This window comes from Ixodes scapularis, unplaced genomic scaffold (assembly GCF_016920785.2).
Source record: "Ixodes scapularis isolate PalLabHiFi unplaced genomic scaffold, ASM1692078v2 PGA_scaffold35__2_contigs__length_329733, whole genome shotgun sequence".
Taxonomy (NCBI): domain Eukaryota; kingdom Metazoa; phylum Arthropoda; class Arachnida; order Ixodida; family Ixodidae; genus Ixodes; species Ixodes scapularis.
The window spans coordinates 261,134-287,650 of NW_024609863.1; the positions used below are offsets into that span (position 1 = coordinate 261,134).

General features: G+C 44.5%; 2 protein-coding genes and 2 pseudogenes across 2 annotated transcripts in view; 1 reads left to right on the forward strand and 3 right to left on the reverse strand.

The window, feature by feature from the left end:
• Positions 1-26,517, forward strand: part of LOC115310940 — a 77,163-nt gene that overhangs the window by 22,357 nt on the left and 28,289 nt on the right. The gene's annotated exons all lie outside the window — the stretch shown is intronic.
• LOC115324130 lies at positions 423-2,160 on the reverse strand (annotated as a pseudogene).
• On the reverse strand, positions 2,161-3,019 carry LOC115324133 (annotated as a pseudogene).
• On the reverse strand, positions 18,467-26,221 carry LOC120839147. The gene is made up of 6 exons (XM_040209385.1): positions 26,193-26,221; positions 25,754-25,912; positions 25,494-25,609; positions 22,512-22,599; positions 19,648-19,737; positions 18,467-18,485 (listed from the first exon to the last, which is right to left on the reverse strand). The coding sequence occupies exons 2-6, from the start codon at positions 25,864-25,866 to the stop codon at positions 18,482-18,484; spliced, it is 411 nt and encodes a 136-aa protein (XP_040065319.1). The 5' UTR covers positions 25,867-25,912; positions 26,193-26,221; the 3' UTR covers positions 18,467-18,481.

A 26,517-nucleotide genomic window follows, 5' to 3' on the forward strand; every position in this document is an offset into this window, starting at 1 on the left:
TCAAACACTAAGTATGAACCAACTAGCCCACCGCAGTACCTTGTTGCAAAGAAGATAGGTTTCCTAAAGTGAGATATGTAGGACAATCAATAGAAGATGTGAAAGAGAAATAGCAGAACACAACACATCTTTGGATATGTTTTACTTTTTGAAGGATTCTTTGTCACGTGCCGTCAAGAGGGGCCCTGGTTCGCAGAAAACGAATCTTTCTCCGAGAGTGGGGCTGAAAAGGTTAGAAGTGGCTGATCTCACCTGCTCCAATAACCAACGGGAAGACGGCGGCACAGCGGTAGGCTCGTAAATATAAATTGATGGATGGATGGATGGATCGATAACAACCTTAATGTTCCACCAGATAAGGAGACACCTAGTCCTTGTCCCCGGCACGCAGGCTTAGGATACGGGGCCCGGGACCTCCGCGATTAGAAGCAGGCAAGGAGGTCTTGGCTCTTCGCGGCTTCTTCCGCCAGGCGGATGGCTTGCTGCTGTGGAGCAGGGACCTCTCTCCGCAGCAGGGCCTCCCAGGCTTCTCTACAATTTATATTTGCTTTAGCCCCTGGGGAGCTAGCACATTCCCAGATTATGTGGTCAAGGGTCCCTCTCGCCCCACAGTGCTTGCACTGATCGTTTTGTCTGTCATCTATCTGAACATGGTATGCCCAGACTGGGTTTATGAAGTTCCCAGCTTGCAGGCGCCGCCATGCGACTGCCTCCCTATTGCTTAGACTTTTGTCCGGTGGTGGCACCAGTTTCGTTTGTAATCTATAATTTTCGACAATCTCCGTATAATTTTGCAGACGCTCGTCCATGTTCCGGCAGTCGGGCGGCCCCACAGTTACCCGGAAGTAGAGAGCTCGGGCTAACTCGTGGGCCGTTTCGTTGCCAGGAACGGACGTGTGTGCGGGGGTCCAAATTAGGCTAATTTTTCGGTTTAGCTGTCTACCGGTCAAAATCCTTGCCGCTTCCGGCGAGATCCTACCCTTCCCGAAATTCCAGATGGCCGTTTTGCTATCGCTAATAATAAATTTGACTTTCGTTCCAACGCAAGCGAGCGCTATCACAACTTCTTCAGCCGTTTCTGCGTTGCGGCTTCTGATGGTGGCGGCCGATACGGGAGCATCTCGGCCGTCAACCACCGAGGCGACCGCCGCACCCGACTTGCCACTTGCCGCGTCCACATACGCAACCGACTTGCTGTCCATTAAATCGAAGCGTCTGATTAGTGCTTCTGCTCTCTTCTTCCTCTCCGTGTTGAATATGGGATGCATGTGACGAGGGAAGGGGGGAATGATTAGGTTTTCTCGGCAGTCCTGAGGAATGCCTGACTTGACTCGTAGTCCCCTATCTGTTTGCAGGCCTACCATCTCGAGGATAGCTCTGCCTGTGGTCGTTCGGCTAAGTCTTTCGAGCTGCGAAATTCTGACAGCCTCCGCTGTTTCGTCCCAAGTATTGTGCACTCCCATAGAGAGGAGCTTCACTGTGGAGGTGCTAATTAGTAAGCCTAGGGCCCTCTTTGTGCATCGTCGGATGAGAGAGTCTAGTTTCCTTCTCGCCTCCGACCTGATGTTTAAGAAAGTCGTGGCATAGCCCACGTGGCTTATGACGTATGCTTGAATTAGTTTAAGCAAGCTTCTTTTCTTCAGGCGTCGTCCTTTCAGCGTGACCCTTTTAAATATTCCAAGGGCTTGCGTGGCAAATCTTTCTAGTCTTTTGATTGCCCCATCATTATATCCATTCTCCTGAATGAATAGTCCCAAGATTCTGATCTGATCTACCTTTGGAACTGGTTTCTCCTCTACTTTAATGCTAAAATCGCAGCTCGTTTGCATCGGAGAGACTTTGGGTTTAGGCGAATAATTCTGATTTTTGCGGAGAACATGAGAGACCCCTATTAGCAGCATAGTTCACGACAGTGTCTATCGCCGCCTGCAAGCGCTCCTCCATGCTCGCATCACTCCCCTGGTTAATCCAGAGGTTGATGTCGTCCGCGTAAATACTGAAATTCAGCCCCTCTATGCTCCTCAGAGCTGCTGGGAAACTCCTCATTGCCAGGTTGAAAAGTAGCGGGGAGAGAACCGAGCCCTGCGGCGTGCCCCTGCTCCCTAACTTCAGTGTGTGTGACTCAATGTCTTGGAATTTTATGCAGGCAGCTCTTCTTCTTTACCTTGTAAGGAACACCCATTTCTTCTTCTTCACCTCGTAAGGAACACGGCAGAGTTCTCTAAATTTTTTGTCACCGAGCGGGTGTCCTCTCCCGCACAGTTGGCACTTGGACTCGCATAATTGGTTTTGTGGCGGTTTCTCCATGCCACAGCCACGGCATTTCACATTTCCGGGGTCCGGGCAGACGTCTTTGCGGTGCCCGAGCCGGCCGCAGGCGTTACAATCCTCGCTCTTCTTGCGGTAGAGTACGCAGCGTTGCGCCACGGGCGTGAGTCGTACCCAGCGCAGTACCTCTTTGTCTTCGAAGAGTATTAAAACTGTCCTCGATTCTCTTCCGAGTCTTCGCACTCCTTGGACCGGAGGATTCCCGTAGATTTGCAGCCTTCCTCAGGCATAGCGACGTACGTAGTCATTTCTATCTTTTCCCCTTCAAACATGATGAGCTTCAAGTCGGCGTATTTTCTCTTCCTCTCTGCGCTGACGGTGGCGACGAGAATGGAATGTTGTTTCAAGTTCATCAAGATGACGTCCTCCCCGGCCGCGTCTGGGCTGACACCAGCAGCCCTATGTATTACGTGGGCCAAATACGCACTTCCGTATTTCATCATGCGTATGAGACCGCCGTGCTGCCTCATGACTATTTTGTCGGCGCCGTCCGGAACTCGGGCAAACTGCCTTTCAACCGACTTTGCCGCCATCTTCCTCCCTGCGAGCTTCTCGGTGGCTCGCTGCCGTTCCATTTGGCGTGCCTCGTTGTCCGCTAGGGGGCCGCTTTTCCTTTCTTCTTACTAATGTACCATTGTCCTGGCACGTTCAACTCTTCCGGATCAATCTCCGTACCTTCCACGGTCTCCATCATGGCTCAATCAGTCTCCGAGCGGGGCCTCAGCCGCCGACTTCTCAGGCCGAGCTCGAGCGAGCCGGTCTCTCGGCGGCAGAGGTCGGCATTTTAGGTCGCCCTCACTCACCCTCACCCTCACAGCCACACTGACCTAAGCCCCTCACTCACCCTCACAGCTACACTCACCTTCAGCCCCTCACTCACCCTCACCCTCACAGTCACATTCACCTTCAACCCCTCACTCACCCTCACCCTCACAGTCACACTCACCTTCAGCCCTTCACTCACCCTCACTGAACCTCACGGCCCTCACGCACTCACCGCCCTCACGGCCCTCAGGCCCCTCACCGCCCTCACGCCACTCACCGCCCTCACGGCCCTCACGGCCCTCACCGCCCTCACGGCCCTCACGGCCCTCACCGCCCTCACGGCACTCACCGCCCCTCACGCACTCACTGCCCTCACGGCCCTCACCGCCCTCACGGCCTTCACCGCCCTCACGCCACTCACCGCCCACACGGCCCTCACCGCCTTCACAGCCCTCACGCCACTCACCGCTCTCACGGCCCTCACCGCCCTCACGGCCCTCACGCCACTCACCGCCCTCATGCCACTCACCGCCCTCACGCCCCTCACCGCCCTTGCGGCCCTCACACCCCTCACGCCCCTCACGCACTCATGGCCCTCACGCCACTCAGGCCAGCTTCAGATGGGGCGATTTCGCCCAGAAACTTTACGTCGCAACACCAGCAACACGGGCCGGGCCGCCCGCGATCACACGCAGCAAACAATTGCTGCAATTTGCCATCGTCATCATAAAATTTTATTTTTCTTGCACTATTTAGAAACAATTACGCGTTATAAACGTGTTTTTATGCATTGGAACCTCGTTAAGAATACTAATGCACCTTTCTGAAATAGTTTATTTCCCCAAAACGATCGATTTCAAACCAGAACAAAGTTTTTCGGTGTCATCATCACCGGCACGAGGTATCACGTGAAAATTTTGCATCCCTGATTGGATGCAGCCGCTTCAAACGCATTCGAATTGCTCCGAGTTGCTCGCTTATTTCGAGCCGGACCCGATCTCAGTAATTCGTGTCGATCTAGGGAAAGCTAGAGAACAACCCGCCATTAACATCAAAATTGCTGAGAAAGATGCTCGATCTGAAGGGGGCCTCACGCGCTCACAGCCCTCACCGCTCTCACGGCCCTCACGTACTCGTAGCCCTCACGCCACTCACCGCCCTCACCGCCCTCACGGCCCTCCCCGCCCTCACGGCCCTCACGCCCCTCACCGCCCTTGCGGCCCTCACGCCCCTCACGCACTCATGGCCCTCACCGCCCTCATGGCCCTCATAGCCCTCACCGCCCTCACGGCCCTCACAGCCCTCACGGCCCTCACCGCCCTCACAGCCCTCACGGCCCTCACTCACCCTCACACTCATGAATTTTCCTGGTTCAGAAACTCACCCTCACCTCACCTGTGAAGATGAGGGTGAGTGAGGGTGAGTGAGGGCCCTCATGAGTGAGGTTTGCCGAGGTATGCTCGGCGGACGTCACACAGCCTTCCTACACCGTGGCGGACGTGCAGCGGTGGGCCGACGGAGGGAAGCGATGTTTACACGAGGATCACGTTGTGGTTCTCCTGGGGGCCACTGCCTTTGGGAGTACCACGTTCGCGGCGAGACGCTCTACCGCGAAGCGGGTTCGTGCTCGCGTGGCATGCTGCTCGTTGAGCGCAAACAGACACCAGTCACGTTGGCAACGGTGATAAACTCTGTTTATTTACAATGAAACAAATAACAACAAAACAGCGGCTATAAGTTGGTGAACGCCGTCGGTGTGGAGATCGCACACGGCCAAACGGTCGTTCACAAAGGTACAAAGGATGGGGTAAACGCTCACCGGTGCGCCCGACGGGTCCCCGTGTCCTAGGAAGAAGAGAGCGAGATACTGCTGTTCGCTGGTTTTAAGATAACGGCGGGGGCGAAGTGGCCAATCAAGGAGCGACACGTCGATCTCCTTTGTGCGGGGGTTCGTTACGGAAATCGCCCCAAGGGGGGAGAGGAGGAAGCCACTCACAGTGGTAAGCAGCGCCGCCTCTCGCTACGTCGGCGGGGCCGCCAGAACGCTGACGCGACAGAATGTTGAGGGATCACAATCCCCACAACGTTCAGTTCTCCGGGGTTTGCGGAGCCCGGAGAAGACGTCCGTTCTCGTCGGAGATTCGCAGCATTCTCCCAAATATAAATTGAATGACGCACAATGACATTCATTTTATATAAAATTGGAAGCAGAGTACTGGACCTCTTTAATAAGGCGTTTCTGTCAAAATGCTGCGAGGTTTGACGGATGTATCACGGTATTCGAGAATATTTCCCCTGAAATGTGGGTGAATCGAAAACGTCCGTACAAAGAAAAGTCCGACTACCGAAATGGCCAAAACCAAGATGTCCGTGCATCACAAAGTGCACACCGAAAGGCTTGAAGCAATCCGGACGAGACCTCTCTGGGAGAATAGTCCAACGATGCATAGTCCTGTGTGCTTCGCTTCGACACGCTGATTGGTTCACTTGAGCCGTAGCCTTCGCGGCTGGTTCAGAGCAGGGTGTCGAATCGGAACCGATCCGTCATTTTTGCCGAACCGGAACCGAACAGAACCGAAATCTTCGCCGCCATCTTGGATCTGAACCGGAACAAAATATAACGATAACCAAATCTAAACGGTTTACGTTTTTTTTTCCTTTCCTTTTTTGGTAGTATCACGAAATGAATATTTGAGAATAAAAACTGGCAGCTGTAATTTTATATATTGACCAAATCGTCATATACAAAATTGCAATGGGTTTGGAATCGGGGGTTCTCGTGGCGCTTTTGTATTGGCACGAGTCACTGAATGATCCCATTCAGTCCGCTTACCGAAAGTGAATCCCGCAGAATCCAGTTCCGATTGGCTGGTTTAGCCCGTGGAGGAGGCTATCAGTCGACCATTTTGAGGATCCGCCCAAAAACAACAGAAAATGAAGGTAAAACGTTTCCGCGTTACCACGGGCACGGCGGGTACGCGCGGGTGGAGGTTTTGGGCATCAAAAAATGCGTTAATTTTCTCTAGTTTTTTTTTATTATTGAATAGTTATGGATCTGGCTTGGCTAAGAAGATCGCAGGCTCGTTTGCTCGCTCCGGTTGCGCTGTTCTGAGTTTGGTAAGCCACTCGACTTCAATGTGTTTCGAGGCAAGAGAGACAGACGAGATAGCGAGGAGCAAGTCACTCACCGCTCGGAACGAAGGAAATAACTTTAATGAAAACAAAACAGTGTCTCCTTAGTCCAGGAGAAAGGGGTTGGAAGAGCTCGCACGAGAATGAATGCTACACTGAATGTACGCGCTTCGCTTCGACCGCACAGGGCCGCGCCATATTTGGTATTGGTTGGAGCGCGACTGCTCCGCCCCGACTCGGTTCTGAAACAAAGCTTCGGTACTCTGGGAACATTCACTTACTCTAGGCACAATAATTAATCATGCGTCACATGGTCACTTGACGTGCATGGTGTCAAGTAGGGTGCCTGGAACGCGTCTTCGAGTGACTTGCACGACCAAAAAGTCCCTCAATTTCCGCCTGATGACGTCATACAATTTTCACGCTGTCACCGGTCGCGATTTTTTTTTCATTTGTATAACCGTAGGGGCCTCTTGAGGGAGGCATTACATAAGGACAAGACAACAAAATACTACAAAAAAATTAAGAAAGGCTTTGGAAGCATCATTATATAAACATTATTCGAACATTTTAGAAATCAGCCGCGAAAAACATTTATGGTCACTGGTAGTTGCGAAGCTTGTGGGCAAGCTATTCCAATCTGATATGCACAATGGAAGAGGTGAGTATTTGAATATGTTTGTTTTCGAAAAAATGTGTTCAACTTTACAGGAATGGTCAAGACGAGAGGAAGTATGATGGGCAGGGGAAATAAAGGTTTAGGGAGACCACGGGTTATAGTACAATCTCTGCATGAAAGAGGGCCGATCTATTTTTCTAGGAGTGTCAAGAGTTTGTAGGGGATACGGGTCGATACAGGCGTTCTCGGCGTGTTCTGTAAAGGTATTGGCTTTATTATTGGTAATCTGTGTAGGAAAGACCCCGACAGCAAGAAGCTTGAGAATGCTGAAAGTAACCTGAGACTGTAGTAAAAGATGGGAAACTTCGTGGAAATTTCAGATGTCCTTCTTCTGTGTCCTTTTTTCTTCCACGACGTTTCCCATCTTACCACAGTCTCAGGTAATTTTAATCTGTTTTATGTATTGATTTATATTACAAACCTTGTGATGCGTGATGGTTAGGAAGAACTTTAAAAAGCCTCTGACACGCCAAAAAAAAATTTTTTTTCATGCTAGGCGTTGAAATGACATGTCGGGACGTTACAAAAAAAAATTTTCACTATAGAGTTACGTAGATTTTTTTAATAAAAAATAGAAATACGAGGCCCAATTCAAAGTTCCCGCCAGTGCACTGTGACGTAACAGTGTACCGCAAGCCTGGTGTCGGGGCAGTCAGAAGGGATCGCATCTCCCTACGTCACTAAAAGTGGGTTCACAGGAAGTCACGCGAGTTTCACTCCTCGTGCTCTCCGGGACCGTGCCTAAGACTTTTTGTGTGTGTTTCTGCTCTTTGTACGAGCGATTGTAGAAAACGAAGTTTCAGTTCCACTAGCTCTTTATCGCTGCACCGTTGGTTAGTTTGCGTGCTGTAGATGTTGAGGACGAAGGGTCAGTGGATCGACGTAATGGAGGTCAATGATGAAAGCGTTGCGAGTACAAGCCAGTGTACGAGTGCATGCCGTCAGTCCGATTGTACAGAGCTATACTGGGCGCAAAACAAACTATCAAGTTTTGAAAAAAAAATTAGAACTCTCGCAGGAATTAGGATTGCTAGCGTACGACACGCCCAATTGCATTGCTGAAGGTTCGGACACCGAGGTAGTCGAATCATCGTATACTCTCCAGGCTGAAGATACCTACCGTCTCTCGGAAATGCATGCAGTGTGATCTCTTCTTCAGTTACTGAAATACCGGGACAGTCCCTCACACAGCACCTTATAGGCATTGTCGTTGATCACGTCAATTCACTGACTCCTCTTCTACCTTTACAGCTACATTAAGCGATGAAAAGCAAATAAAAGAAACCTTGTCTGCTTGGATCGCTCGTGGTGGTGTGGAGAATAACAAAAATATATCGTACAATTTATTTGTACGATATATAAAACGCGGCATAAATTAATATTGGTTGAGCTTTGAGAGTTCGCAAAGACCCGGATACCCCCATGAACATAGCTACCGCCATTCTATGGGGGTGATTTCATCTCAAATCGGGCAAGCTAAAAGTGTAATTTTTAATTTTCACGAAAAAAATATATGTTTTTGGGGTATTTCTCAAATGAAGGAGGGCGCAAACCGCATGTTCTCCCGAAATTTTGTTCTCGAGTTACGAGCCGTAGAAGCCGCAGTGGCAGAAACTAGTGTTTTTGCCTGCCGTCGCAGGTCGCGTGTTTGACACCTTCTGCTGACGTTATTGTATTCTCTACATCCTTCTAACTTTTCCCCATTACTTAATAGGTATTATAAAAATACCTTGATGTATTCAAATATTTTTAGAAATTTGATTGTTTTCTAAAACACAGGTCAAACTCGTCACTCCGGTCGCTTTTCGGTTAAATTTAACGGGTCATTACTTTGTCTGTACTTAAGGTAAATTTTCTTTCTTTGGCTCTACAGAAAGCCCAAAGCAAGCCCATTATAGATATAATAATATCATTATGATCTGTCGACTAGCCGCTCCGCTACCTTCACGTAAACGTTGTATGAAATAACAAATGTTGAAAGTTTGAAATCGATTTTCTCAAAAACCCCATTTTTGTAAATTTTTATTTTTTAAATTCTTTTAGACATATTAGTCGACTACAAGAAAAAACAGTCTAGAAATGTAATATTTTGGTTGTATGTCCACTGTTTGAGCCGCAATCGCGTGAAATGTGTGAACATTTGTTATTTTTCTCAACGTTTACGTGAAAGTAGCGGAGCGGCTACTTGGCAGATAATAATCATATTATTATATCTATAATGGCCTTGCTTTGGGCTTTCTGTAGAGCCAAATAAAGAAAATTTACCTTAGGTACAGACAAAGTAATGACCTGTCAAATTTGACCGAAAAGCGACCGGAGTGACGAGTTTGACATGTTTTTTAGAAAACAATCAAATTCCTAAAACGATTTGAATACATCAAGGTATCTTTATATTACCTATTAAATGAGGGGGGAAAGTTAAAAAGGTGTAGAGAAAACAATGGCACCAGCAGAGGGTGTCAAACACGCGACCTCCGACGGCAGTCAAAAACTAGTTTCTGCCACTGCGGCTTCTACGCTTCGTAACTGAAGAACAAGAAATCTGGAGAATATGCGGTTTGCGCCCTCCTTCATTTGAGAAATACCCCTAAAACATATATTTTTTTCGTGAAAATTAATATTCATACTTTTTTATTCTGCCCGATTTGAGATGAAATATCCCATATCGGGTAGGCTGAAAGGGTCCAGCTTTTAATTTTCACGAAAAAAATATGTTTTAGGGGCATTTCTCAAATGAATGAGAGCGCAAACCGCAAGTTCCCCAATTTTTTTGTTCTCGAGTTACGAAGCGTAGAAGCCGCAGTGGAAGAAACTAGTGTTTTTGCCTGCCGTCGCAGGTCGCGTGTTTGACACCCTCTGCTGGCGCTATTGTTTTCTCTACACCCTTTTAACTTTACCCCTCATTTAATAGGTATTATAAAGATACCTTGATGTATTCAAATAGTTTTAGGAATTTGATTGTTTTCTAAAAAGCCTGTCAAACTCGTCACTCCGGTCGCTTTTCGGTCAAATTTGACAGGTCGTTACTTTGTCTGTACTTAAGGTAATTTTTCTTTATTTGGCTCTACAGAAAGCCCAAAGCAAGCCCATTATAGATATAATAATATCATTATTATCTGCCGAGTAGCCGCTCCGCTACCTTCACATAAACGTTGTGAAAAATAACAAATGTTCACACATTTCACGCGATTGCGGCTCAAACAGAGGACATACAACCAAAATATTACATTTCTAGGCTATTTTCTTCTTGTAGTTGACTAATATGTATAAAAGAATTAAAAAGATAAAAATTTACAAAAATGGGGTTTTTGAGAAAATCGACCTCAAACTTTCAGCATTTGTTATTTCTTACAACGTTTACGTGAAGGTAGCGGAGCGGCTAGTCGACAGATCATAATGATATTATTATATCTATAATGGGCTTGCTTTGGGATTTCTGTAGAGCCAAAGAAAGAATTTATTACCTTAAGTACAGACAAAGTAATGACCTGTCAAATTTGACCGAAAAGCGACCGGAGTGACGAGTTTGACATGTGTTTTAGAAAACAATCAAATTTCTAAAAATATTTGAATACATCAAGGTATCTTTATAATACCTATTAAATTAGGAGTACAATTTAAAAGGGTGTAGAGAGAACAATAGCGTCAGCAGAGAGTGTCAAACACGCGACCTGCGACGGCAGGCAAAAACACTAGTTTCTGCCACTGCGGCTTCTACGGCTCGTAACTCGAAAACAAAAAATCGGGAGAACAGGCGGTTTGCGCCCTCCTTCATTTGAGAAATACCCCTAAAACATATATTTTTTTCGTGAAAATTAAAAATAAGGCACTTTTAGCCTGCCCGATTTGAGATGAAATCACCCATGGACATGTGATCGCCGTTTTTTGCTGTGATGTGTTATTATAGCCGTCGTTCAAATTTTTATAGTGTCACATTATTGCCTGTAATGTTTGTCACTGGCACAGCAGGCGTTGAAATGAAAATCAAACAGCAAAAATAATTGTTTTTTATTGACAAGACAAATGGCAAAAGAACATTTTAGTGTTTTTATTGACAAGTGTGTATAGAATATCTATATCATTTTATAGTCATTCTATTGTCAGTCTGGCGCCTTCAAAGGCAGTGCAATATTGCCACCTCCTATAGACCGACACGCGGGCTTGACGTCACGGAGCTGCGGCGGCGCTGCGATCGCGTTGGAGCTAAGGTCCCTCTATAGTTGGAGCCGGGGGTGTGGGCACGTTTCGCATGGGCGTCATAGCATTTCAGCATTGCGCGAAGCTGTGTTGCCATTAATTGCACCAAAATGTACAACAAAAGCAGCGGAGTTAGTTTCCACAAGTTCCCGGCAGACTCTGAAAGGCATAGAAGGTGGATAATATCTGGATCGAAAAGAATGGTCGCCTCGCGCGAACGACCGTTTGTGCGGCAAACACTTTCTTGAAGGCAAGTGCGGCTTGCATTCCGTCGCGAGGCTTGCTCATGTGCAGGGAAACCGTTGTCTGATCGAGACGATCCAGATTTTGTTCCCATGGTGTTCGCGCACAAAGCACCGGCCAAGCGCTCGTCGGAGGCTCGCTACGCCCGTGCTACCATGCAGAAGGGGATCGGCGGCAGAACGGCAGTGTTGTAGGCGTTACCGAAAAAAAGTAACAAAATACGTTACTCGTTACTTGCAAATAAAAGGTACGCGTTACTGAGCTACGTTACCTAAAAATAAAAGAAACGCGTTACCGCTACCGATAAAAAGTAACGCACGTTACTTCTACGTTACTTTCATAAATTATAATTTAACACATTTTACGGGTTTGACGATACAGGTCAAATATCAAGAAACGTTATGTTCATGCAGAAACTGAACATAATTACTTTATCCCTTTTTACGGTTTCACCCAAATACTTACAAGAAAAAACGCAAAGAAAAACATGGCTTGATGCCTAAAACACGGAAAAAATTGAAGTGTAATTTCTTTAAGACTTGGGAAGTACTAACGTAACTACGTTACTTGAAATAGTAACATAAGTACGTTACCCGTTACTGTGTCGAAAACGTAATGAGTAGGTTACTACGTTACTGAAAAAAGTAACGCGTTACCAACAACGCCGTTACTTGTAACCTGTTACCGCCAAGACTGCAGAACGGACAAAGCGTTACCGTTTGTCATGCCTTGTGGTCATGAGGATACGAAAAATATAATACCTTGACTTGAAGACGCTGTGTGTATTTAATCAATTAATGAATACACACACTTCCGGAGACCCAGAGTCTGCTGATCCCGCTGGCAGTGCGGAAACCGACTCGAAGTAATCGTAGACCTAAAGAAACTTGTACGCCTGCACCATGTCGACCGTGAACTGGCTTGGCGAAAGAACTAAATGTACAACGACGTGAGCCATCGACTTCCGTGGCAGCAACTTTACGTCGGAAGTCCAGCAGGCCTTGTTTACAGCGCATGGATCCTTGTAGGCAACGCCGTCCACGCACAGTTTGTTTCGATACCGCTGCCGTTCAGGCTCGGGTAGCGAGCTCAAATAGTCGGGCATAACATACGACATACCTTGTGAGAAAATACGACGCACAAATAAAGCTAGAAGCGTCCCTACAACGTCAACATCGAGCGCACGCCATGGAACGCTATGGCGATAACACGGAGAGCCGAGCTGCTTTTGCCCACATAGCTACCGCGTATGCGCGGCCTTCCGGCCGCGTTGGTAAACAGAGCCACCCCGCGTGTTGGTCTATAAAATGGTAATGCCTTTTGAAAGGCATATTATTGGCAAATGGCAGTAGGTGTCTACTAGTAGTCAAACAGCAGGCTAGATGTTAATCATTATTGAGACATCATCGTGTTGACCCGTATACAAGGAGGTTAGAAGTACTAGGAGGGGGCACTGCAATATTGGTGAAGCCTAGTCATAAAAAGTTTAAACGATTTTGTGCCCAGCGTGACCACAGATCTGTCCGGCGATTGGTGCGCATGACACGTCACGTGCGAGATGGATGGTTGATTGTAGGAGGATCCTTGCAGGCTTGCGCGCGCTCCGTCCGGTAGGTTTTATCAGATTGAGGCTAGGTTGTGGTGTATTCTAGTACACCATAGCTAGATGAAGGCTAGCTACGGTCACGTGGTGTGGTGAGAGTAAGGAGGAAAATGCGAAAGAGGCGAGGCGTCAAGGGAGCATGGCTTGCGGAGGCTACGCGGCTGAAGTCATGCCCTCTCCTACCCTTCTATTCTCCATGCCCGTATACCCCTATGAACATAGCTACCGCCATTCTATGGACATGTGACCGCCCTTTTTTGCTGTGTTGTCATTTTATAGCCGTCATTCAAATTTATTGTCACTTTATTGCCTCCAATGTTTGACACTGGCACAGCAGGCATTACAATTACAATCAAACGACAATAATAATTGTTTTAGAGCACAGCTCTTAGGGGTCCGTTCCCGGCTTGAGTGGCGTCGCCGTTGGAGTAACCAAGCTCACGTGACCCCCCAAAGTCATCCCAAGGTCACGTGACCCCCCGAGGTCACGTGACCTCCGAGATCACGTGACTCCCCTTGAGGTCACGTGACCCCCCTCAGGGTCACGTGAACTCCTCCCCGAGGTCACGTGACCCCCATCCTTCCGAGGTTCGCCGTCAACGATGCAGATACCAATGACGCCATCGTCACTGATGACGTCACCGTCATCCGCATCGTCATCATCACTGATGACGTCGTCACCGGCATTCGCATCGCCGTCGTCGTCATCGCTGATGACGTCATCAGTGACGTCACTTATGACGTCACCGGCATCATCATCATCACTGATGACATCATCGGTATCCGCATCATTATCGTCACTGATGACGTCATCGGCATCATCACGTAACCCCCAAGGTCACGTGACCCACCCCCCCAGTACCCTTTCCTCCTGCTCCTCAAGAGCTGCGCTCAAATTCGGCGTTACAGGGAGTTGTAAACGGCTTTCACTTTTTTTTATTGAAGACAAATGGCAAAAGAACATTTTAGCATTTTTATTGACAAGTGTTTAGAATATCTGTATATCATTTTATAGTCATTTTATTGTCAGTCTGGCGCCCTTGAAGGCAGTGCAATATTGCCACACCTATCGTATAGTAATGCCCCTTGAAAAGCATATTATTGGCAAATGGCAGTAGGTGTCTACAAGTAGTCAAACTGCACGCTAGATGCTCATCATTATTGAGACATCCTGTTGACCGGATACCCCTATGAGCATAGCTACCGCCATCCTATGGACATCTGACCGACGTTTTTTGGTGTGGTCATTTCATAGTGTCGTTTGATTTTTATAGTGTCACTTTATTGCCTCAAATGTTTGGCACTGGCACAGCAGGCGTTAAAATGACAACCAAACGGCAAAAATGATTGCTTTTTAATTAAATACAAAATGACAAAAAACATTTTAGTGTTTTTATTGACAAGTGTTTATAGAATATATATGATTTTATAGTCATTTTATTGTCAGTCTGGCGCCCTCGAAGGCAGTGCAATATTGCCACCCCCTATAAGATGGTAATGCCTTTTGAAAGGCATATTATTGTCAAATGGCAGTAGGTGTCTACAAGTAGTCAAACTGCAGGCTAGATGTTCATCATTGAGACATCATCCTGTTGACTTGGATACCCCTAAAACATAGCTACCGCCATTCTATGGACATCTGACCAACGTTTTTTGGTGTGTTGTCATTTTATAGTTGTCGTTGAATTTTTATAGTGTCACTTTATTGCCTCAAATGTTTGGCACTGCCACAGCAGGCGTTAGAATGACAATCAAATGGCAAAAAAAATGTTTGAAGTTCTTTATTGACAAGACAGATGGCAAAAGAACATTTTAGCCTTTTTTGACAAGTGTTTAAGATTATCTGTATATTATTTTATAGTCATTCTATTCTCAGTGTGGTACCCTCGAAGGCAATGCAATTTTGGCCACCTTTTATAAAATGGTAATGCCTTTTGAAATGCATATTATTGGCAAATGGTAGTAGGTGTCTACAAGTAGTCAAACAGCAGGCTAGATGCTAATTATCATTGAGACATCATCCGGTTGACCCGGATACCCCTATAAACATAGCTACTGCCATTCTATGGACCTGTGTCTGCCGTTTTTTCCTGTGATGTCTTTATAGTCGTTCAAAATTTTATAGTGCCACTTTATTGCCTCTAATGTTTGGCACTGGCACAGGATGCGTTAAAATGACAAACGGCATCTAGCGTTTTTAAAGACAAGTGTTTATAGAATATCTGTATATCATTTTATTGTCATTCTATTGTCAGTCTGGCACAATCAAAGGCAGTGCAATATTGCCACCTCCTATAAAATGTAATGCCTTTTGAAAGGCATATTATTGGCAAATGGCAGTAGGTGTCTACTAGTAAACAGGAGGCTAGATGTTAATCATTATTGAGACATCATCCTGTTGACCCAGATACCCCTATGAACTTAGCTACTGACATTCTATGGACATGTGACTGCCGTTTTTTCCTGTGATGTCTTTATAGTCGTTCAAATTTTCATAGTGTCACTTTATTGCCTCTAATGTTTGGCACTGGCACAGGATGCATTAAAATGACAATCAAATGGCATATGGCGTTTTTAAAGAGAAGTGTTTATAGAATATCTGTATATCATTTTATTGTCATTCTATTGTCAGTCTGGCACAATCAAAGGCAGTGCAATATTGCCACCTCCTATAAAATGGTTATGCCTTTTGTAAGGCATACTATTGGCAAATGGCAGTAGGTATCTACAAGTAGTCAAACAGGAGGCTATATGTTAATAATATTGAGACATCATCCTGTTGATCCGGATACCCCTATGAACATAGCTACCGCCATCCTATGGACATGTGACCGCCGTTTTTTGCTGTGATGTCTTTATAGCTGTCGTTCAAATTTTATAGTGTCACTTTATTGCCTCTGTTTGGCACAGGCACAGCAGGTGTTGAAATGACAATCGAACAGCAAAAATATTTTTTTATTGGCTAGACAAATGGCAAAAGAACATGTTAGTGTTTTTATTGACAAGTGTGTATAGAATATCTATATCAATTTATAGTCATTTTTTGTCAGTCTGGTGCCCTCAAAGGCAGTGCAATATTGCCACCTCCTATAAAATGTTAATGCCTTTTGAAAGGCATATTATTGGCAAATGGCGGTAGGTGTCTACAAGTACTCAAACAGGAGGCTTGATGTTAATCATTATTGAGACATCATCCTGTTGACCCAGATACCCCTATGAACATAGCTACTGCCATTCTATGTACATGTGACCGCCGTTTTTTCCTGTGATGTCTTTATAGTCGTTCCAAATTGTATAGTGTCACTTTATTGCCTCTAATGTTTGGCACTGGCACAGGAGGCATGAAAATGACAATCAAATGGCATTTAGCGTTTTTATTGACAAGTGTTTAGAATATCTGTACATCATTTTATAGTCATTCTATTGTCAGTCTGGTGCCCTCAAAGGCATTGCAATATTATCACCTCCTATAAAATGGTAACGCCTTTTGAAAGGCATATTATTGGCAAATGGCAGTAGGTGTCTACAAGTATTCAAACAGGAGGCTAGATGTTAATGATTATTGAGACATCATCCTGTTGACCCAGATACCCCTATGTACATAATAGCTACTGCCATTCTATGGACATGTGACTGCCGTTTTTTCCTGTGATGTCTTTATAGTCGTTCAAATTTTTATAGTCTCACTTTATTGCCTCTAATGTTTGGCACTGGCACAGGAGGCGTTAAAATGACAAACGGCATTTAGCGTTTTTAGTGACAAGTGTTTATAGAATATCTGTATATCATTTTATAGTCATTCTGTTGTCAGTCTGGCGCCCTCAAAGGCAGTGCAATATTGCCACCCCCTATAAAATGGTAATGCCTTTTGAAAGGCATATTATTGGCAAATGGCAGTAGGTGTCTACAAGTAGTCAAACAGGAGGCTAGGTGTTAATATTATTGAGACATCATCGTGTTGACCCGGATACACCTAGGAACATAGCTTCTGCCATTCTATGGACATGTGACTGCCGTTTTTGCTGTGTTATTTTATAGCTGTCGTTTAATTTTTAGTGTCACTTTATTGCCTCTAATGTTTGGCACTGGCACAGGAGGCATTAAAAAGAATCAAACGGCATTTTGAGTTTTTATGACAAGTGTTTATAGAATATATCAGTTTATAGTCATTCTATTGTCAGTCTGGTGCCCTCAAAGGCAGTGCAATATTGCGACCTCCTATAAAATGGTAATGCCTTTTGAAAGGCATATTATTGGCAAATGGCAGTAGGTGTCTACAAGTAGTAAACAGGAGGCTAGATGTTAATCATTATTGAGACATCATCCTGTTGACCCAGATACCCTATGAACATAGCTACTGCCATTCTATGGACATGTGACCGCCGTTTTTTCCTCTGATGCCTTTATAGTCGTTCAAATTTTTATAGTGTCACTTTATTGCCTCTAATGTTTGGCACTGGCACAGGAGGCATTAAAATGACAATCAAACGACATTTAGCGTTTTTAAAGACAAGTGTTTATACAATATCTATATCATTTTATAGTCATTCTATTGTCAGTCATCACAATTAAAGGCAGTCCAATATTGCAACCTCCTATAAAATGGTAATGCCTTTTGTGAGGCATACAATTGGCAAATGGCAGTAGGTATCTACAAGTAGTCAAACAGGAGGCTAGATAGATGTTAATCATTATTGAGACATCAACCTGTTGACCCGGATGCCCCTATGAACCCAAATGAAAATGGTTAATGCCATTTGAAAGTCATATTATTGCCAAATGGCAACAGCTGTTTACAAATAGTCAATCAGCAGGCAACAGATGTTAATCGTCATTGAGACGTCACCCTGCTGACCCGGATAGCCATTTCGCCACCGTCAACTTTTTGCCGTTCTATTGGTTATTGTCGGTGTATCATCAGTGTATCTACATGTTAACGTTAAATGGCTAAAGGAGGCAATCAAAGGACTATACATTTTATAGTCTTTTGACTGCCTCCAATAGCCAATTAGCATTAGCATGTAGATACACTGGCAATGCACCGACAATAACCAATAGAACGGCAAAAAGTTGACGGTGGCGAAATGGCTATCCGGGTCAACAAGATTACATCTAATGACGATTAACATCTGTTGCCTGCTGATTGACTGCTCTTAAACACCTGTTGCTATTTGACAATAATACAAAATGGCATCAACCATTTTTATAAGGGCATAATTATCACATAGACGTCATTTGATCGAATTTCGTGACCATTTCGCCATTGTCAACCCCTCGTAAACTTTAAGCTGGCCAGCCGAAAAACTGCAATAGTTTACATGGCCTACCATTGATTCCATGCCTGATACACATAGTGCCGGCTTGGAATATGGGAAGAAAACAAAGATTGAAGGACGATTTAAAGATCCAAAATTTATTTATCACAATGTCATTAAAATGACGTGTTTTTTTTTTCAAGACTAAGTTAATCACCCAAATGTAAACAATGAGTGAAAAAATAACCTTTCCTTGCTTCCTGACATGTCTGTAAGGTGTCAGCTGAAAGAAGAAAAAGATTATAAATTAAGTGGGCATATAACCAGAAATATTCTTGCAGCACATTCAAAAATATGCACAGAAGAACCTTGCTCACATGTTTTCTCGGCTGTTATGTTCACGGAAACCGGTCCTATCGAACGTCCAAAAGTATATATGTGTTAGAATTACAGGCTTCATGAATTTCCTTCTTGGTTCTTATGCCCAAACACTGCCACTCAAGGTGGCCGGCATGACTACTAGGAACACATACCCTGTTCCTTTTGCTTTACTCCCTTTATTTTACCTCCTTGCCTCTCTGCACTGTGTTTCTTGCTTGGTCCTGTATGACAATAAGAGATTCAGGCTCTCACGACACCCCATTTTTCTTTACCACCTCCATGTCACCATGTTCAAGCAGTGCTGATTGCATCAAGCCCCACTGCTTTGATGTGGCATGCAGGGTGCAGTGATTTGTTTGAGGCAGCTGTGGTTTAGCTCGAGGGGCTCAGAATTTTTGCATCCTTATATTTCAATATTTTTTTAACTGCAACTATAGACAACGCATCACTGCGATGGCGCGGCTGTCGGCACAGCACATCTACACACATGTCTGCTCACACGAATCTAGTTCCTGCGTATGCAGTGCCCATAGCTGCTGTGGGCAAACACAAGCTTGTCTGTAAACAGTGTGTTACTTATAGTTCAACCACAATTTTAAGAAGTGTTGAAAAAATTGTCAACATATAAAATAAGGCAATCTTTTTTACAGCCATAAAAGCTAAGGTGAGATAAACAGGGAATACAGCTTCCTGAAACATCTATAGCGATCCCAAGGGCATTATCAGTTGTTACATCTTCGCTCATGTCATGATCCTTCATTGTGACTGCATAAAGATGCAGCAGCAGGGTTCTACTGTATTTCACACAATGTTTGAATGTGCAATAGCTTTAGCTTCCGCAACACATCAGCCAACCACAGGTTGTCAAAATGTCAACTCCACAATAATGTAATAAGTATGAATACAATAATAATCCCTGGAAAAGGGCTACAAAGGGGAGAAAGGTCAAAGAGGAATCTCCTTTGTCCTCTTGTTCCCCATTTTATTTGATGTGATATTTATCGTCATTCTTGTCTTGAATAAAAGGGTCTACTCGTGTCTCTTAAGAGAGGGAAGCAGCTTACCTGAAAGAGCATAGTGCCCCCGGGACAGAAATCGAGACAGGCTGTCCTCGACTTGCTTCCCCACATTGCTGTACTCCGTGAAGGTGCGAGCTGAAAGAGCAAATGAGAATTGCAATTTAAAATGATAATAGCCCCTAGAAAGCTACACTCAAGTATTGGTACCCTTTTTCTCATTCCCCAGTTCTGCCAAAACGGTCATTCATCCATTTGGATGGTGAAATTCGTTCATGCGCATGCAGCTTGTGGGCACTGCCATGTTGTTATTGCGTCATTACTTGAATTTAATGTAAATATTTACTTCACCTTAGACAAAAATTTATCTATTACTTTTGATAAGATCTTTGGATGCTTGGCAATTTTAACAGCAGCCTGGGGGGCGCACTCATAGATGCACCACTCTTCAATCAGTTTGGGGAGTGCGTCTTTAAACGCTCACTCTTTTTATCGTATGGGAGGAACCACCATCTATCCCCTAACATCGGAAATAATTTTCCTTTAGAAATTAAAGCTATGATGGTAGCACAAGAAAAGTTTCGTACAAAAAAATATAGGCAAAATAGGGACAAAAAAATTTTTTTTAGTCATGGGTCCCCAGTCAAAGGGTCAAGAAATAGATTAATATTGTGTGTTAACATTTTTTTCAAAGCAAAAACATGACAGGACTATGTTATCAAGTGTATAGCTCTTTTTACTGTGGTCATAATGAGGTGGCATAGCCTTTGTCATTTGCCCAATAATGCTCAACAAACACAAAACTAAAACAAAAATTCTAGCAGACCAAGAGCCATTACTACATGCAGTGCAAGTTTTGAGGGCAAACATTTTGGCAGAGGCCTGCCTGGTCGGGAGAAAGCTTAAAAACTCAAAAACATCCGTCCACACACCCGCATCTGTGTTCCCTACATAATGGGGACTAGCGAAGCGCTGTCATGTATGCTGGTAAAAGAAAGTATTCAGGTGTCCCACAAACCGGTATCAACACTTTGACGTATGATGCTGTGATTTAAAGGTCATGCCTCTAAACAAAGAGTGCAGGGCATTGTATATTCAATTCCATGCCACTTACATTGGAAAAACAAAGAACTTCCCAGGAAGAATTCAACAACACAAAAACAACTGCAAATTCGACCACGAGCGCAGCGCTGTTGCAGAGCACTGTGAGGACAATGAATATCGCATCAACTTTGCCAACACCCTCATTAATGTTGAGACTAACTTCTGCCAGCAGCTTTTTATAGTCATGGCATATCCAAACAACACCAGGAAACATCAATAGGTCCACTGGCACATTGCCATCATGCTACGTGAACGGACTCAGCCACCTAACGAAGTGAAAAAAAAAGAGACTATCGTAGAAGAAAACGAAGCTGTTGTCCCCTATCTGGAAGCAGTCACCCCTGAAGAAAAAAACAAGCTGTTTTTGAAACGTTGGGACCTTGTTGCAGGATATGGTTGGTGATTTTTTTTCAAATTCCAATGTATGAGTTTTGCATTTTGTTTGAGTCATCATTCACTTTTTTACCATATTTACCTGCATAATGAACACACCTCTTTATTCTGAAATTGACATATATTTCGGGGGTGCGTTCATTATGCAGGGTAAATTTCTGCATTTACACACTTCGCAAAAAAGTAATTTTAGGTGGCAGTATGACACGGCAAAGTACTGTGGCATGTCTCCACTGACGGAGGCGCATTGACGGCTGGTCGTGGGCGCGCTACAATAACCATGTTCTATAATTTGAAAACCTTTTTTTAGGGTGCTTTCGGTGTGCCTTCTGTCAAAGGAAAAGCGCCCTCCTAGTGAATAGTAAAAAAATCTTGCATGTAAGAAATTTAGGTGTCCAATAAAAGCATATGACCAAATAAGATCATATAAAAACCTTATAAAAACGTATAAGAACAATATAGGAAATATATAAGATTATATAAGTTTTAAGAAACTGAAAAGAAGTTTCTTATAACTTCAAATATAATTTTATATTGTTCTTATATGTTTTTATAAGGTTCTTGTATTTTCTTATATGATCTTATTGGATCATACATGTTTGTTGGACATAAAATTTTTTTATACATTTAAGATTTTTTTACTAGGGAAGCTCACTCAGCATGGTGAGTGACGCGACCGTCCTTAGGCCTAACCACTTTCACGATTTCACTGTCCGAAAGCACACTACAGATGACCGCGTGTTTGTTGACATCAATGCATTCGGTGGGCGAAACATGTCCAAAGCTGGGCAATTCCTCGACCCCAGCTTTGTTACGTGTATGCGCCGCTCGGTTTCACTCTTGATCACATCCGCAACTACCCACTTGCAGCCATGAAAGCGTGTACCGTTATGCTTTGCCTGGTTTGAAGTGGCCTGGCCGCTTGGCGGCGAAAGAAAATTGGCTTGATGGCTAGCCGAGTTGGACGTAGTTTGAGACTCATGGAGCGAGTAGACACGGTAAATAAAAACATTCTAAAAACTTCTCAGGTGTTCCTCAAGCTTTGAGTACTGTGACCTATTTAAAGCTTGAGTAATTAACATTCACCTCTAAGCTGACTGTGGTGGTAACTACACACCCACCGGATCAATCAACCACCTCCCTCTCGTTACCTGACCCCGCCTTCTGCACATGGTTATGGACGGGAGTGTAACACATGGCGAAAGGTAGACATATGACTGGTCCAACGAGCATGTAGCTTCTACCACGATTTCAGCTGGTCATTCAACAGAGTATAGTGATGCAGCACAGAAAAATTTGTGCCATTTCAGAATGTCTGAAGGAGAACACACCCTCAAACATCCTGAAACTGTAGAGAGTTTCCTGCAAAGCCACTCGATTTGATTGGCCAAGCAGTAAATAAAAGGTACACTCACCAAAGCACTGTGTCGCCCATGATAAGCCTGCAACTCCCTTCAATAATTGGGAAACAACCAAAAAGCCACAGGAATGTAACACTGGATCCTGAAACAGAAAAAAACAGCAAAATGCAGGAATTAACACAATATACAAACCGCTTCAGCGAGTGACACTTAAAACTAGCTACAGTTCTTTGGGCACCGTCTTTTTATTACAGATAATTGTGAGTGAGGACGTGCTGTCATTATTTTTCTAGCCCTGTAAACCTTTCCCATTCGAAGGTCTCCGACGTCGGTTTCGCAAACTTCATAAAATCTGCCATTGCTCCATTATCAAGTTCTAGAGCAAGTGACAAGTTAAAATTTCAATGGTGGAGGCTCACAGACATTAAGCACCTGCTTCAAGCCCCTCGGATGTCGAGAAAACACTATGTCAACCGCTCCGAAACATATATGTTTTGTGCAAAAGAGAGATTGAAGTATGCTACTGATTCAGTAGAACTACATCATATTCATCAACCATTGTTAGCCGATTTACTATGCGACTCATCGTGAAAACGAGACTTGGACTTGGCCAGGGCAATATGTTTTACAGAGAAATGTTTACCGATTTGACGGACGCAGTCATTTTATTAAGCAGCCTTATATATTTGCTCTTTATGAAGCAGATGAAGAGGAGCAAAACACAAATAGTGCGATGGACAACGGCAAGTTGAAGAAGAGATAGGACAAGCGCTACTTGTGGTTCTTCAACTTGTCCTCGTACTGCCATTTGTGTATCACTATTGTTTGAGCAACTTGTCAAGCGGTTCAATTTAGTACCCATGAAGCGGCTTGTCAGTGGCCTTGTCACTAAAACAGGGAACATGCAGACAACAAATCACTTTGATGGTGATGACCACAACATTTTCATGTCATCTCAGAAAAATCCCCCCCCCCTCCCCCCAAAAAAAGCTGATCCTGCACTTATTTTGCAGAATGTGTGCATCGTCTAACGGCAGAGACTGGAGGGTCACACTGCAGTTCTCTTCGTGCGTTACACTCCCAGTTTCAATGCGGTGACCAATAAATGTTTCGGTGATGCAAAAAAATAGAAAGAAAAAAAAAGACATTGCTCTGAATATTTTGTTGTTCCCCTTATTTAACTTATCAAAACAAATTTCCCGTTAATTGGACCTCAAGTTAAACGTGACATGCCGACCTATTAAGGATAACAGCAATCCAGTCCTCGTCTAATTAACTGAGGGCAATAAAAAAAAAACAAGGAGGTCATGCAATAATTGTATAGGGGAATGGCAACGGTCCCAGGAAGATATGCTTCAGTTTGTGCAGTATCATTGATTTCCTCATTAGACAAGTGTCATCAGCCTTGGCCACTGCTCATGCATTACATTTTAGAGTGAAGCACACTGTACGATGGCATGTTTACTCCATGACATGCCAACCTTTTGCTGGGTTCCCAATTATCCTGAATAACACAAAAATTTGCAAATAAAAGAAGCAGTTAGATCAATAGGTCACAAAAATCTATGTGAAACGAGCAGTCTAGATCAGTGCATGCAAGGTGACTCCACGTGGGGCTGTATAGGAGCTTTACAACCACCCCAATAGCTTGTTAAATCGAACCCAATTATCCTCTGCTAAATGTGTGAGCTACATGGTCTTGGTAGACAGTTCAAATTCCTCACTTACCCCGCATATAAGTCCTAGAGTTGTATTCACACTGCTTGCGTTTGCTTTGGCCTCCACCCCCCCACCCATTTTCTCCCACACTAGGTGGCAGAAACACTGTTCTTATTCTGCATGTGGCTGATTATTAAAAGCCTTTTGGATTTTCAATTTAAGTAAATGCACATACTGAAAAGGAGCTTATTGCCTAGTAATCAGGTCTACAAGAAAATTTTGAAGTGTAGAATATATGAAGTTTGCTAGACCTATGGCGGACAATATTTACCCTCCAAATCAAAGCAGCACCAAATGTGTCAGCCATGTGCCCATGACAACTTCAGATGAGACTAATGACAAATGCATAAAGCATATGATAATTACAGAACGACCCGATACTATGACCCAGAAAGTTGAACAAGCTTATGTGAACACGCTTACAAAAAGATATCTAGAATGCCAAAGAATCAATGGAAATAAAAATAGGAACACTTGACTGTGTGGCCAGAAAACACACCTGAGTGAAGCTCCCAATCATTATGCTCCTAGGTGGACAAAAGGCTCACTTCAAACAGCTTTCAGCAATAAAAAAAAAGCATGCCAGATACTAACATAACATGGTTTCCCCAAAAATAAAACATATAAATCTCCAACATCTTTAGGGGCTAAGGAAACAACCAAGGACGCACAAGAATGAAGCACCTCATCCCAAAGTGAATGGAACGCCAAGGTGCAACACATCGCTATCCTAAGCAACTAACACTACTTACAATTTTTTGAACACCTTCCTGGTAAACTAAGAGCGGGAATATTAATTATAATTACATGTGGTGCATCGCCTTCAGGATTGCTGGATGATGTGAAACTCTGGAAGATCTTCAAGATTAAAGTGAGCAGAAATTTTTTACTTGGCCTGAAAATGTCTCATACTTTGTATCTTGTTCAGAGTTAAGGAATAACTCCATAGCTATCTACTAACACATTACGCCTAGAAAGTATCACCTACGTAAGACAAGAATGATTCAGACACTACCTATTGTTAGCGCCATTTTGTAAAAGAGACTTGCACAGTCTGCTCACTTTCCATGTGGCACACCCATGAGTTCTTTCGCCAGGAAGATATGCTAGACGCATATTAAATCTCTCACACCGGCCTCCATGTCCACAACAAGGCTCTAACATTTCAGAAGTGTGGTCACGTGGCCATGCCCCTCTGCAGATTGACTGCTGTGGTGACATGTAGCTCAACAGCGGTGGACTTCTCCTACTAGAACCTCAACATGGAAGGAACAAATTCCCAAGGGCTACGGCAGAATGTGCGGAACTTGAACTGACCGGCTGTGGCAGCAAACCCTCTCCAAGTTCCAGCCACCATTTCAACAGGGACGACGGGGAGCACAGGCTTTGTCAGTAGCGACGGCACCCCCACGAGCCAAAGTCCGTGGCAGCACCTGCGACAAAGAGCCCTTGCATAATCCCTGTCACCACTCCGGCTGGGATCACAGGGAGCACAAATGATGGCGGTGGAGCCACCACGAGCCAGAGCTACATGGCAGCACCTGCAGCAGCGAGGCCCCTACAAGTATACCACTCACCATCTTGAATGGGAACTCGGGGAGCGCAAGCGTTGGGAGGTGACGACAGCGCCACCACCAAAAATGATGTGGCAACACAAGAACCAGGTTCTGATGACAACAGGCGCTGACATCCAAGTCAACTTGGTGGCTGTCCAACCAAACAGACGTGACGCGTACCTGAGAAGGCAAATAATGTTTTGTAGTGATCGAAGTGGCCAAAAAGTTGCCAAGCGAAACTCAGCATTCAACTCTAATGATGAGCCACGCTGTTTCGACTATGATCGACATATGTCTGCGAATCGCTCTAAACCGCAGAAGTGTGAAGGCTGCATCAATTTTAATGGACATGGACAATTAATAGACCATTTTTGTGTGCAGGCAACAAACTGCCAGCGAAAACAGTGATGAAAACTCAAGTGAGTTACTCCGACACTGCTAAATAAATAGGACAGCTTACCATCATCTCCTATTGATATCTGCCATTAAAGGGATACTGAACCGAAATTTGGATTTCGCAAAGTAAGGCTGCAGAAGTGTTGAACGGGACGCTATGAACTCTAAACCATCACTCGTACATCGATATCTCAAACGGATGGCCGTACTTTTGGAAAAGAAGGGCGCGATCAAGCGAGTTCTTTGACGTAACTGTCCTCCGGGAGAATGTGAGAATGAGGAGAAGCGGCCTCGCTTCTCTCCTCCTCGCTTCGGTTCACCAGCTTGACGGGACGTAGAGAGGAGGAGAGAGAATGGGAATCGTGACGTGCCTTGTCGCGTCGGCCTCG